This window comes from Mercenaria mercenaria, chromosome 9 (genome assembly GCF_021730395.1).
Source record: "Mercenaria mercenaria strain notata chromosome 9, MADL_Memer_1, whole genome shotgun sequence".
In the NCBI taxonomy this organism is placed as follows: domain Eukaryota; kingdom Metazoa; phylum Mollusca; class Bivalvia; order Venerida; family Veneridae; genus Mercenaria; species Mercenaria mercenaria.
This window is the reverse complement of record NC_069369.1, coordinates 13,228,840-13,243,724: the sequence shown is the minus strand read 5'-3', so window position 1 is coordinate 13,243,724 and position 14,885 is coordinate 13,228,840. Positions and strand designations below refer to the sequence as shown.

At 37.5% G+C, this 14,885-nt stretch overlaps 1 protein-coding gene across 7 annotated transcripts in view; it reads left to right on the top strand.

The window, feature by feature from the left end:
- The window catches only part of LOC123546492 (uncharacterized), a 70,484-nt gene that overhangs the window by 51,819 nt on the left and 3,780 nt on the right, over positions 1-14,885 (top strand). For all 7 annotated transcript variants that reach the window (XM_045332803.2, XM_053550828.1, XM_053550829.1 and 4 more), the window contains 5 exons: positions 2,658-3,374; positions 4,279-4,529; positions 8,119-8,226; positions 9,007-9,168; positions 14,409-14,623. In XM_045332803.2, coding sequence (XP_045188738.2) covers positions 2,658-3,374; positions 4,279-4,529; positions 8,119-8,226; positions 9,007-9,168; positions 14,409-14,623 — 1,453 coding nt within the window. The remainder of the gene's footprint in view (positions 1-2,657; positions 3,375-4,278; positions 4,530-8,118; positions 8,227-9,006; positions 9,169-14,408; positions 14,624-14,885) is intronic.

The window sequence follows — 14,885 nt, the reverse complement described above, 5'->3', positions numbered from 1 at the left end:
GTAGTCATTCATTAGCAATCCTCTCATTGGCCAAATAAGGATCTTCTTCGTTAATTCACTGGTGTGTTCATGTATAATTATAAATAGACAGGTGAGATAAACGTTGAAAAACCTGTGACTGCTGATTTTATGTTTAAACAATTTAAAACTATAATACTGTTTTGGTGTAAACGAACATTTGTTTAAAATGATATAAGTGCTTTCAAAGATAAGTGAAAACGGTTATAAAAGATAATAGGTAAGGGTAGATTTCTCGGAAGCACAGAGCACCAAAAACACAGCCCCAGAGCCACGCACTTACATAGTAGGCCCACAACAAAAAGAAGCTGTAATGGAAAAATATTTCAGACGGGTTGCTTCAAACATCCAACAAGTACATATTGATATAAGCTAAATATTGATAAAGGGTAGGGAATTGGTAAGGGGCGAAATGGGGTTGGGGGTGGGGGAGGAATCCGAAGGGGAAAGTTGAACAAGGACGAATACACAAGGGAATGCCATGTTCTTTAAAAACAGTCGCACTACAACGTAAACCACAATAGCGCAGACACTCATGTACCAAAGATAAACACACAACGACGATCAGCTGAATAACATAGAAAAACGAACAAGCAACACATAAAAAAACAGTAGGGCACCGTTATAGACTCACAAGCTTACAAACGCACCCACACAAGTAGGAAAAAACAATCAAGTACCGTCTTGGGATTCGGCTGCCAAAACAAAGAGGAGCCACGAAAACTTACTAAAAGTAAAGGGGGAGGGGATGCAAAAAGTAGCGTAAATGCAAGGAAAAGGAGAGGGCAAAGGGGGGGGGGGGGAATTGGGCGGAGGAAAACGGAGGAAAAACGCTTACAACAAAAAAGAAAACATACGCAACACACAATACAAGACAGACAAAACAACCTGTTGAAAATAGGGGCACCGCCTTGGAACGGTCAGTAACCTAAATGAAGGAAACGGGGGATTTAAACGCGTTTAGGGCATGCCAACCTCGCACTTACTCTATTTTCAACAAGTTAAACAACACAATGTATATAAAATCCCCGCTGAGAAAGGCTCTAACATTAGTGCAAAAGTAACAGATAAATAAAGCAAAACATAAAATTAAGGTAAATTTAAGGTACAATTACACCAATGTACTCAACAACTTGTCTGAAGTCAGAGCAACAAGAGCCTAACTTTTAAGGACACGACTAAGAAAACTGTAAAGCACATGAATTGGTATGTTTGTATCTATATCTCAGCCAGTCGAAATTGTACATTATTCGTTTGTCAAATCGGTCAAGGCAAACCTGATAAAGGTATTCTCAACAAACTTTGAAAAGGAAAGATCTTGAGTCTCTAGTCTCTAGAAGTTATCCTGAAGGCAATAATACTGACACTTAGTCCAGCACATTCGTCTTATAATTGTTGGAAATATGATTTAAGTCTTCAAATTGCATCACCGGAGTTTAGTTTCCTTGTCATCTAGTAAGGATTCTTTTCCAACTAGCATGTGCTGTATCATTGATGTTTATTTGATTTTTAGTTAGACAATTTTAGCCCTTACAGTTTATAGTTTTATTGTTTTGCGAAATTCTGAGCTGAAATTTTGTACTTGTATGCTAAAAGAGGATCTACAGATCGAGTTCTACCTCAGTTCAGAGCAGATAAGCCGAGCGGTCCATCGTCCTGAAACATTTTAACTACTAGACAGAATAAACTTGGTCTGCAGCATCTTGGCATGGGCCTTTCTCAAAGGTGGTCACATGATTCTGCTAGGCATGCAAGGACCACCAGAGCATTTATCGATTTCCCCCATTAATCACTGATAGATCTTCACCAAACATGATATTAAGCGTTTCTAAATTTTGCGAATTGGTTCGCTGTATTGCATTTAGACACCACCAGAACTAGAAATAGAAACATATTTAAACGGCTTCATGTTCTGAATGAACAACTTTATGGATTTCTTGCATAATATTTCCTGAAATTTGATGAAACAGTTTTGCTTGATTGCACTTCACTCAAGGTTTACATGCTCTGCTTTGTGCTCTGCCTATAACTCTGCAATCCATCAGTAGATGTTGGTATTACAATTTTGCACTTCTCTTAATGACACTAAAAAGTGTGAAGCACAAGACTCGGGTTACAAAGGCCAATGTCAGACTCTGAAGTCAAAGTTTAACAGCGTTTGTTTCCTGTCCGATTGACACACAAGTTTTGCCCATAATATAACGACATGTCAAGCGCAAGACCAAAGCCCGTAACTCTAAGTTCCAATGTAATTTTATTTTGATATTACTTGGCACAAATATTTCCAATAACCTGTAGACATGTCAAGCGCAGGAACTAGACCTGAGGTTCCAATGTCAAAATCCTGATTGGGATAAAAGCGCTACATTTTTTCATGTCTTGTTAATAACGGATAATATGTTTTAACATTATATAACGAGACGATGTGCCACTTACGCTCGATGCTGCAATATCAAGGCTAGATGCTATCCACAAATGGAGTTTAGTTAAACTTTAATTATTTGTTTTCCGTAACAAATCAAAGTATTGCGCTGTTTAGGTCATATGATATGTGCTCTTGTCCTTAGGTGTTGGACATTTGTAACAATTTTATTATCGTACCGAATATATTAAATTGTGATGATATTTTACCATTTTAGGTGCGTTTGGAGTCCCAAAAGAGATTTGCGCAGAGCAGTATGCAAGGGCAATACTTGAATTCGGCGGCAAAAATAAATCATTACGTGAAATCCACATTGTCGACAATAATCACGAAATGATTGACATTGTCCACAAAACATTTTTCACCATGATCACTGAAAGAAAACCTACACCCTTCACACTAAGTATTTATGTGGAACAGTCAGCGGGACAAGCCACTTTGACAGATGAAAGGACCAAGAATACTGATGATAGAAGAAATTTCAAGTGTACGGGAAGGGACAGACCAAAGTCTACCACAGATTTTATTAGGGAAGAATTATTGTACAAATCTTACGGGGATAAATTGGTATGTTCATTGGCTTCATCCAACGAAGTTCAAGTGTATGCTGGAGATATATTGCACCTTGATGGTATCACTGCTGTAGTATGCAGCGAAACCAGTAAGGGAGATGCCAAAGGAAATATATCAAAATGTTTGTTGGAAAAAGGGGGTCCGGAGTATAGACGTAATAAAGAAATGCAATTTGGAAGTCATAGAAACATTGGCGAAGTAATTACCACAAAAGGCGGAAGAAACAAATACATTTGGATAATGCATGCGCTTGTTTCCAAAGAAGATCTGAATGTACTTGCCGGTTTATACAGACAGATATTCGAAGAGGCGAAGACAAGAGAACTTCAGGCCATTGCTTTACCATTGCTTGGAACAGCAGGTAAAACACGTTTGTTTATATTATTTACCAGAGAGGTGAAGCCTTCTTGTTAGGTTTGTTGTTCAAACAGTGTTAAATCATGCTGGTAATTAGGCCCATAATAATTACAACATCTGTATGGTTATATGTCCCTGAGACCAGACCATGCATTTATTCTGTAATTCATCATTACATTTGATAAAATACAAATGTTTATCATGGAACATCGATATGTTCGGTGAGCAATTCTAAGTCGTTTTTCTACGAGTCTATCATTTGCTGTTCTTAGTTCCCTATCAGTTGGGACTAAACATGGTTATACTGTGCCAACCACAGTGTCTGCTTTCTCTCTGAAATTCTTGTTTGTTCAAACGTAAAAGGGTTTTCAAATATTTTTACCGCAGCTATGTATTAGATAGGTATGCTGCGCTAAAGATCATCAAGGCCATTTTCCATGTCCGCTCAGTACTATTTCAAATATAATGCACATAACTCTCGTATCTGACTTAAAGGGAACCTTCACACTTGCCGTGAGGAACTTAAAACAGTTTCATTATATCAAAGTAAAAGAGTCACATTCGTTTATACGTTTTAAAAAATGACCAGTGCAAGATGATAAAATTGTATATATGTACTCGAATCTTAGAAAAAAGCACTGAAAGGACTTACTGTTTTGTAAACGACCATCACTAATCTATTCATCAGTTTGACAAACTTTAAACCAAAGATGTGGCAATGTATTTAATAATGTTCGGTAACGTTGGCGTCTCGTCACCTATTTGTAGCGATCAAGAAATAGTGCTATCATAACGGAGCTATTGTTGTACACATACAAAGCCTAGTAAGACTAGAATCGAAATAATACATTGCAAGGTTAGTCTTACATTAGAATCTATACATAACTACGTTGAATGTCGGTTAACAGGTGAAAATATAAGTCCAGTGGATAGTTCACAGGCGTTGTTTAATGAATGGATCCAGTTCTGTCAAAAGAACATGAAGTTTGGGCTTACATTACATCTGGTGATAAATGATGTTCTCATTGCTGATAAAGTGAAAGATGTTTTCAAACGGGGCATTGATGAAATGAAACAGAAAATCACTGACACCGACAGGGTTTATTTGCCTCAAGAGCAGAATACAAAGTCAAACAATGAAGTTGTAAATGAGGATCTAGTAAGTGCTTTACCGTTTAAATCAGGGCGTACTTTTTTAAAAAGGACTTTTGTATCTATTGTTTATATTTTCACATATATAGTATTTCTCATGGTATTATTTGCATCCATTTAGGAGTATTGAATCAATCAGTTTCGTTAAAAATAATGACTTGTTCTTAAATAAAACTGTTGTGCTATATTCTGATTTATTTGTAAATCGAGGGCTCAGAAACTAGTCTAAGTGTATATTGAAATAGAAGCAAACAGACTAGTTTCGCTCTAAGCCCTCGAAATGTGATATTAACTAGAGAATACATTAACTCGTGATGTCAACTATAGAGTGTGAAAGTGCATATCATTTAGAGATTGCGTAACATTTTACAAGCGCCCTCACAACTACGTTTAAGTTTGTGTCTTTGGAGATAAAACTGGACACGACACAACGTTCACCAAAATAAGACAATAATATCGGTAACAGGACCTAGACAATTTTAGATAATATTTTCACATTCATTTGAAATTTTGTTTTAAATTGCCTTGGAAACGATTGATGTATCAAGTATTGGAATGTGTGTCCCTTGTTCTTAATAAAACTTATAAGAACATCATTTTGAAGCATAGAGTGCAACCAAGTAAAATTGTAGCAGTTTTGATTGAGTCTACTCACGAGAGGTTAAGAATTGTGTAACACTCGCCACGACCCACATCCACGCCCACCCCCAGCACCGGTTTATGTGGAATTCTATTACAGTGACATTTAATTATTCAGTGTACTGAATGAATGTACTCAATGATCCCAAAGGAGAGAAAAATATCACGATATTGAGTTTAGTTAAGGAGAGGCTTTTTGCAGCCGCTACTCGGCACATAAAGATAGCTGTTGTGATGCAAAATAACAGTGTACACGCTTTGATCGAGTCCGAAGGTCGCTGACTTCGAATCTCAGTCCCCTCACCTGTGTTTGTTCGGAGTAAGACATTTTCATGTGATTAAGCTTTCTAGGAGGCTAACGGAAAATACGCGGTTTCAACCGGGTGACATATTCCAAGGAGGGACATCTGTGATCTCTAAATATAACAAACACACAGTGATCAAGACAGTGGTCGTACAAGTGATACTGATTTTATGTACAAGGTGTTACAAAAGTTCATTCTCATGACATTAATAACAATTTCTCGAAATGTTATACAATTTTAGTCTCGATAATTGGCTCTCACAGGCTTTATAAGTTGTTCCATGATGAGATGACGTGTCATGTGCAACACCCAGAACCCTAGCTTGAAGGTCAAGGTCACATACTTGGAGAACAAAGGTCATTTTTTAGCTCACCTGTCACAAAATGACAAGGTGAGCTTTTGTGATCCGCTGCGTCCGTCGTCCGTCGTCCGTCCGTGCGTGCGTCCGTAAACTTTTGCTTGTGACCACTCTAGAGGTCACATTTTTAACGGAATCTTTATGAAAGTTGGTCAGAATGTTCATCTTGATGATATCTAGGTCAAGTTCGAAACTGGGTCACGTGCCATTAAAAACTAGGTCAGTAGGTCTAAAAATAGAAAAACCTTGTGACATCTCTAGAGGCCATATTTTTCAAAAAATCTTCATGAAAGTTGGTCTGAATGTTCACCTTGATGATATCTAGGTCAAGTTTGAAACTGGATTACGTGCCGTTAAAAACTAGGTCAGTAGGTCAAATAATAGAAAATCATTGTGACCTCTCTGGAGGTCATATTTTTCAGGGGATCTGCATGAAAATTGGTCAGAATGTTCATCTTGATGATATCTAGGTCAAGTTCGAAACTGGATTACGTCCAGTCCAAAACTAGGTCAGTAGGTCAAATAATAGAAAAACCTTGTGACCTCTGTAGAGGCCATATTTTTCATGGAATCTTCATGAAAATTGATCAGAATGTTCATCTTGATGATATCTAAATCAAGTTTGAAACTGGGTCAACTGCGGTCCAAAACTAGGTCAGTAGGTCAAATAATAGAAAAACCTTGTGACCTCTCTGGAGGTCATATTTTTCATGGGATCTGTATGAAAATTGGTCAGATGATATGTAGGTCAAGTTCGAAACTGGGTTACGTGCGGTCAAAAACTAGGTCCGTAAGTCAAATAATAGAAAGACCTTGTGACCTCTGTAGAGGCCATATTTTTATGGGATCTGCATGAAAATTGGTCAGAATGTTCCTCTTGATAATATCTAGGTCAAGTTTGAAACTGGGTCACATGCGGTCAAAAACTAGGTCAGTAGGTCAAATAATAGAAAAACCTTGTGACCACTCTAGAGGCCATAGTTTTCATGGGATCTGTATGAAAGTTGGTCTGAATGTTCATCTTGATGATATCTAGGTCAAGTTTGAAACCGGGTCAATTGCGGTCAAAAACTAGGTCACTAGGTCTGAACATAGAAAGTCCTTTTGACCTCTCTAGAGGCCATATTTTTCAATGGATCTTCATGAAAATTGGTGAGAATGTTCACCTTTATGATATCTAGGTCAAATTCGAAACTGGGTCACATGCGGTCAAAACTAGGTCAGTACGTCTAAAAATAGAAAAACCTTGTGACCTCTCTGGAGGCCATATTTTTCATGAGATCTTCATGAAAACTGGTGAGAATGTTCACCTTGACGATATCTAGGTCAAGTACAAAACTGGGTCACATGCCTTCAAAAACTAGGTTATTATGTCAAATAATAGAAAAACCTTGTGACCTCTCTAGAAGCCATATTTTTCAATGGATCTTCATGAAAATTGGTCACTATGTCAAATAATAGAAAAAACGACGTCATACTCAGTTCATGTGGGGGCAGGTGAGCGATTCAGGACCATCATGGTCCTCTTGTTTTTCTTGTCCGGTCTATAACTTTGTCATGCAAAACAGGATTTAAACATCAGCTTACACAAATATTCCCCTGGATGAGACAACGTGTCATGCGCAAAGCCCAGGCCCATAGCTGAAAGGTCAAGGTCACACTTGGAAATCAAAGGCCAAAAGGGCTTTTTCCTGTCTAGTCTTTAACCCAACAATCTTTAAAGGGATTTTGATATTACTTTGCAAAATTGTTCACCATCATGAGACGGAATGTCATGCGCAAGAACCAGGTCCCTAGGTCTAAGGTCAAGGTCACACTGAGGTCAAAGGTCAAATTCAAGAATGACTGTCCGGAGCATTTCTTCTTCATGCATGGAGGGATTTTGATGTAACTTGACACCAATGTTCACCACCATGAGGCACATTTGTTTTTAGAATTACTTCCATTTGTTTTACTATAAATAGCTTATATTGTAACTTTTTTATTACTGGCTGTAGGGAAAAATCGAGACCACTTTCCTGTGGAACAACATGCAAGTTATATCCAATTTTTAGGTGTATTTTAACTTATCTCTACTTGGTAAAAAGTTATGTGTGGACTTTTAAAAAAAGATTATATTTTTTAGGAATAACTTTCCTTTGTTGTTACCATAAATAACAATGGAGAAAATTAGGTGCCTTCCAGTAGGGGACTTGTATTGCATGACAATACTTCATTCACTTGTTTATGTTGGAACTTTCTGCACGGGATTTGTTACACGCTGTACATAGCAACTTCTTTGTATGGTTTTCCAGGTAGTTGCTGACGAAGATTGTGTCATCTGTATGGACAAAGTCACCGATGCAAAGAAACTGAAATGTGGACATACATTTTGCACCGAATGTATCGAAGGCTATTTTCGTGTGAGTTCTGATTCTTTTTTGTTAGGTAAAAAGATGCCTATTTCAGAATCTTATTTTTATACAATATCCAGTAACAGGAAGAATCGCATATAAGTTTGAACTTGCAGTTCGATTCACCTTTTCCGTCACCAGGTTTTTCCTTTACTTCACCTTTATTATTGGTATAACACAATACTATTCATATCAAATTCATTCTAAAGAACACCAAAGTAGTAACAGGAACTCTTTAAATTTTCAAATATTTAAAAACTTTTAAAGTAACAACTGACAACGGTTTTGATAGGACATTGTCTTTACGTTGTTAATTTCATTTATTTTTGTCACCAACACTTTAAATTTTTCAGTTTGGGCTTTATTTGGTGCTTGATTATTACAAAATTTTGTTTACACAAAAGCATCGCTAGTTTTTCTCTTTTAAATTTTTTCAAGATAAACCTAAGTACAGAAAAATTCCTACTTTCACTCATGTGGATGTTTAGAAAAAAATATAAGTAATATCTGGTTTTGCAACAAAGTAAAGGTAAAAATAAAAGATAAGAACGATTACAGATTTGGTGAATCGAGTAGGTATTTTAGATAAAAATACTAATAACAAATTGTTGCTTGCTGAACCAATGACGAATAAAAAAAAAGTGAACATTTTTCAAAGTCCATGTTTTTCCATTTGGGCGTTAATATATTACAGTTGCACAGTGTCATGACTTTGATAGCTAAATTTAAAATTTAGAAAAGTAGGTACCAAAGCAGTTGTCATTAATAAATCGTTCTACCTATTATTAGGTTAAAATGGTGTGTCCTACATGTGGCAAAGTTTGCGGCACAATTACTGGAGATCAGCCAGACGGAACGATGGAAATCAGTAAAAGCTCGCGACACATTACAGGATTTGAACGTCACAAAAGCATTGTGATAACATATCGTTTCTATGATGGACAACAAGGGGTATGATAAGAATATATTAGTTTACTTTGGTGACTGATTTGTGCCATTTCGTTATTATACACAGGGAGTTATTATGTTATGACGCCGGTGTCCGTCCGTCCGTCCGTCCGTTAACAATTTCATGTCCGCTCAATAATTCTTGAACCCTTGAAGGATTTTGAAGAAATTTTACACAAATGTCAAGATACGACGTGCAGAGCGCATGTTTTGAATGACTCGCTTCAAGGTCAGTTCACATTTAGGGGGTCAAAGGTCATATCGTCTTCTTCTCGTTCGCGACTACACTGTCAGACCAGTAACCTTGATGAAACTTGTGGTTTGCCGAAGATCCTCAGTGCCTCCATACAGTTTCTGGCGGATTGAGGTATCTGTCGGCCAAGTCGCAGCTCGCTCCTGGTCATGTCTTTTACATCTCTGAAGTATATGCTCCGCACTCTGATCTTCCTCACCAAATGGACAAGTTGGCGATGATGCCAGTCTGTATTTCTTGTACATGTGAGCATTGAATTGAGCTTGTTGTGTCCTGAGCGGAGCCTGACAATCATCACTTGTTCAGACCGATCAAGGAGATGAAAAGCATCTTCCTCCATCCTTGGTTTCGTTAGTGCTTTGTTGATGGTGATTTTCTCCTTGTTACTCACAGGTGCTATTGGTTGTTCTGACTGAGCTCCTAGCTTAGCCAGTTTGTCTGCCTCTTCATTGCCTGCATGTCCACAATGGGATAGAATCCACTGAAGTGCTACTTTGCAGGTTGTACTCAGGCTCTGCATTCTCCTGGCTAGCTGCGGAGCTTTATTGTTGATCAGAGCTTCATGACAGACAGTGCATTTGTGAGAAAGACGGCTGAGGAGCTTTCTACTGCCGAGTCTTCAACCATTGAGACGGCCTTCATGAGTGCTTCAGTCTCTGCCTTGTAATTGCTGCAGTTTTTTCCTGTGGCTGCATGTACTGTTTTTTTCTTGCCAATTGGGTATTGAATGAGAACTCATGCTCCTCTGTCTTTGACGCGTACGGCGCGTGTGGCTGATCCGTCTGTCTAGACATGGGTCCATGATTCCGGATGATAGTCTTCATTGATCATAGCAGGTGTAAGGTTCTTCCGAATGCCTTCATCCTCTTGCTTCCCATGGTCAAAACCAAGGCAACAGCAAGTCTCACAGTCACTGAGGACAGGTCATACACTAGTGAGTTTATAATGGTTTCACTGCCTAGGGGAGTCGTTGGGTTATTCAGCTCAGGTTTGAACTCTCGATTGAGTTTCTTTGCCTCATGAACGAAGCTGCTACATTTGAGCCGATTTTGGTGTAGCCATCTAGCCTGGCTTTCATGGGATGGTCTTGAACTTCTCTGCTTGAAGCAGGACATTTGCATGTCTCCTGTCTTGTAACGGCTGTGTGCCAGTTAGCTTCTCCATGAAGGAGATTGGTGTAGACTTTATAGCACCTGTCACGATCTACAATGCTTGGTTCTGAACCTTGTCTAAAGCCTGTTGGTTAGTTTTGGCAGTAGTGGACCAGGCAGTTGATCTATACCCTAAATGGGGTCTCACTATTCCCTGATATACTGTCTTGAGTATTTGCTCATTTGCTCCCCACGTTGTTCCAGCAAGTTTGCGCATCATGGCAAGCTTCCTACGGGCCTTCCCTTCTGCTTGACTAATGTGGGGCTTCCAGGTTAGCCGTTTGTCAACGGTCGTTCCAAGGTATTTTGCCTCGTCTGCTTCATTCAGCGAAGTATTTCCCATCTTGATTTTATCCGCCCTCTGCTTTGACGACAGGGTCATATGACTTTCTTGTCCGCTCTGTAACTCTTGAACTGCTTGAAGGATTTTAAAGGAACTTTGCACAAATGTTCACCACATCGAGACGACGTGCAGAGGGCATGTTTAGAATGGCTTACTTCAAGGTCTGTGTCACACTTAGGGTTCAAAGGTCATACCTTCGGGCGTATATTGATCTGCATTGCGGTGCTCTTTTTTCCGCCGCAGCGACACAACGACAAACGTCGTAATGGCACCCAGCTAAACGTCGTTATCCGCCCCGACGAACGTCGCCCTGCCAAACGTCGCCCCACCGACGTTCGATGGAGCTGCATTCGGCGGGGCGACATTCGGTGGGTTTGTCGTTGTGTCGCTGCGGCAGAACGAGTAACAAAATGGCACAAATCAGCCACCATAAGTTACATATGTTTGTTTTAATGTATTGTGATGTCTTGTTATAGTATACTCTATAAAATGACTTTTGGGAGCTGGAATTCGACTATTGGAATTTGACTTTAATCTGTTCGTATGTCTCGTCCAACCCAACCATTTAGGAAAAACTTTGACACTACGAAGGGATTTAAATATAACTTCAGAAAATGTTAGATTGCACTGAGAGAGAAAGCACCGGACACCGTTACTCTACGAAGGATGTTAAACATGCCCGGATAATTGCTTTACTTAATTACATGTTGTTTTTTCCAGTGAATTACCGAAATATTATAATGAAATGTATCTGATATTTTAATAGTGAAACATAAAATATATTTATGACTGATAAGAAACTATAAAACGGGTAAATTTAGACAAAACATGAAATAAAAAGAAAATTTGTTTGTTTTACATGTAAGATCAAAATATAATGGACACAGTATCTTACAATATAGAATCTGGTGTTCACTCGTGAAAGATATTTCAGTCTTAAACTGAAACAAACAAATATCATTTATATGTTTAGTTTTAGCGCTATTTTGTCGAAATTTGCAAATATAAGAGTAGCTTGAATGTGATTACTTAATAGAGATTTCAGACAATGAACGTTATTTACTTTATGTGTCTAAGGCAACGCATCGCCTGATTAAGCAACCCAACATAATTGTGACGCTAACAAAGAAGATTATGCAATACAATTCAACGAAAAATAAACTCTTTTCATATAATATTCTAGTGTACTGATACACTGGGACACTCGGCTATATTACGTAGAAATCCATAGCAAGGAGATCTCTACTTTTCAAAAAGGTGACTGATCTAGCGCCATCAGTGGTAATCTCCTGGCTGCCCAGAACAGTGATAATATGTTGTTTTATTCAGTGATTTGTTCCTTAAACCTAACGGAATATAGCATTCATCTTTTTCCTTGATATTTTATTCGAAAAACAAAATGGCATCGCTTATCTCCATGCAGTGATGACCAACACAGTATGCTTTCCAAACATTTTTATTTCAGCGTTGTTGGCATAACGCTTTCACTTAAACATTCATCCAAGTTGAGAAAACGTAACTTGAAAAAATAAATTATTATGTAATTGTTTGGCGAACGCAAAACAGGAAAAACAACTGGGCCGGATGACGTCACATGACGTTGTACAGACTAGCTTTCTTTAAAGTAAATATTGTTTATTGTATCAGGTAAAAAATTACTTATCTGCATTATATAGCTGTCAAAAAACAGAACTGATTTCAGGGTGTTATTTGAACATTGAATAGTTTTAGAATTACTTATATTTTACAGTCTTTACCATTTAAGACATATTTCAATCGTTAAACCATTTCAGTAATAAATTGGCAAATAAGAGGCATCTTGGAATTTGTCTAAAAATGATCTCAAATTTTTAAAATATTTTTTAAATCCTTTGAAGATAAGTTAAATCTTACTTAAACAATGTAGGATAGCACAGTGAACGGTAAAGAATCGTATCTGTCTTTGGAGCTCTTTTAGAATTATATCCTTCTTAACGTAAAGTTACCTTTGAGACAATAACTTTAAGGAAATTTAATGTAACTTTATACAGTGCAAGATGACAATTACAAGAAATTCAGACCTAAAGAACTAGAGGTGTTCTCTCGTGTGTTTATTTTGTTCACATTTTATATAGACTCTAACTATGAAGATCGTTTCAGACAAGCCTTTGTTGATAAGTGAGTGTGTGGTGATGGTGTGTGTGTGAATCGCCTTCAAGTGATAACTCTGATATAATCTAATCTAATTTAATCCTTTTTCCCCCCATTTCTATTTCACTTATCAATAACGACACGAAGTCATGTATACAAATTGATAAAAGACTATGTTCTTTTTCTTTAATAATACTATTTCAGTTATCAATAACTTCGACACGAAGTCTTGTATACAAATTGATGAAATACTATGTTCTCTTCGTCATAGCAATTAAAATGAAATTGAAATACACTTCCATATTGAATGTACAAGATATAATCATTTTAGCCAGGAAGTGTTTTGTGACCAGTTAACAGACAAATTTACACTCAGAAACGCAGAGGATAAACCTAAACAGTCAGGAAAACTTCAAAATACAATGTGAAAGCCTTCTTGTATAGACGTATGTATTCATACTAATTTTGTAATTATACAACTCGGTACATTACAGTACGGAGATCAGATAACTCATATTTTATCTTACTTGTACATTTATGCAATGGACATACATGTATCATTTATTTCATATTTGTCAAATTTAGCACCTGGAAGGGTCGGCAAAACGCTTTATGACTAGCCAACTAAACGCTACACAATTGAATTAATTTGACGAAACAATTTAAGTATAACATGAGCAGTTAAGATCTACTTTGACACAGGGAAAATAAAATATGCGATCATGCGATCATGACCTTTAACATTCATTTCGAACTTGATCTCGAATATATTGCTTGAGTTGTCTTGATGAGATTAACAATTGGTTCAAATTTTCTGAAAATCCTTCTAGTGATTCAGCACAACTTAAAGCATTTTTATTCTTTGATCGCTTAGTGTAACCTTGATTTTACACATGGTAGCCAGGATTTAGCACTCTTCATGTTGACTGGATGTGGTTAACAATGGAAACTAATTTTATGAATATTTTTAGTTGTTTAGAATGTATGGAGGTAAAACTAACTTAAGCCATTTGATCTTTGACTTCTAAGTGTGGCCTTGGCCTTGACCGGTTCTATAAAAAGATAGATACGACCAATGTAATGTGCGGCGTCTCCGTGACCGCTGACTTTGAATCACTAACCTCCTCACTGCTGTGAACTTTCGAAAAGAGTGACTTATTTCATTTCATACGAGGAAGCCATCCAGCTGACTTACGAAAGATCATTGGTGCTACCCAAGTACCCGCTTGTGCTTGAAATAATGCCTGGAATGGAACGTTAGACGCAACAACAAATTAATAGAATACGTCTGACAATGTATTCAGTACTTACTTTAACTTAACCCAGTTTTGATGAACATAATCATGTTATCCTTAATTGTTTTTAGCCTGACCACCCGAACCCTGGTGCAGTATATAAAGGTATTGCTCGTTCTGCGTATTTACCTGACACAACAGAAGGCCGAGAAATATGCGCAATGCTGAAGGTAGCTTTTGAGCGGCGCCTGGTGTTCACTATAGGATCATCAAGAACAACCGGGCAGGAGGGAGTAATCACATGGAATGACATACATCATAAAACAGACATGAGACCAAATACTCAGTACGTTGATATTCAACATGAGCATTAACCACATCAGAGATTTATATACACTCCTGCTTCAGAATAATGAGAAAAACAGAAAAGTATTCCTTGCAAATTAATAGTATGGCTGTATGTTCAATTTGAATGCAGATCCGTAGAGAGTATAATCAATATTACAGTAGCTTTCAGTTGTGACTTTAATGACGATAAGTTTTCTGATCTTGTAGGATCATTTAATCTATTCAGCCACTGTATATAAAAAATACGCTTACTCTGATGT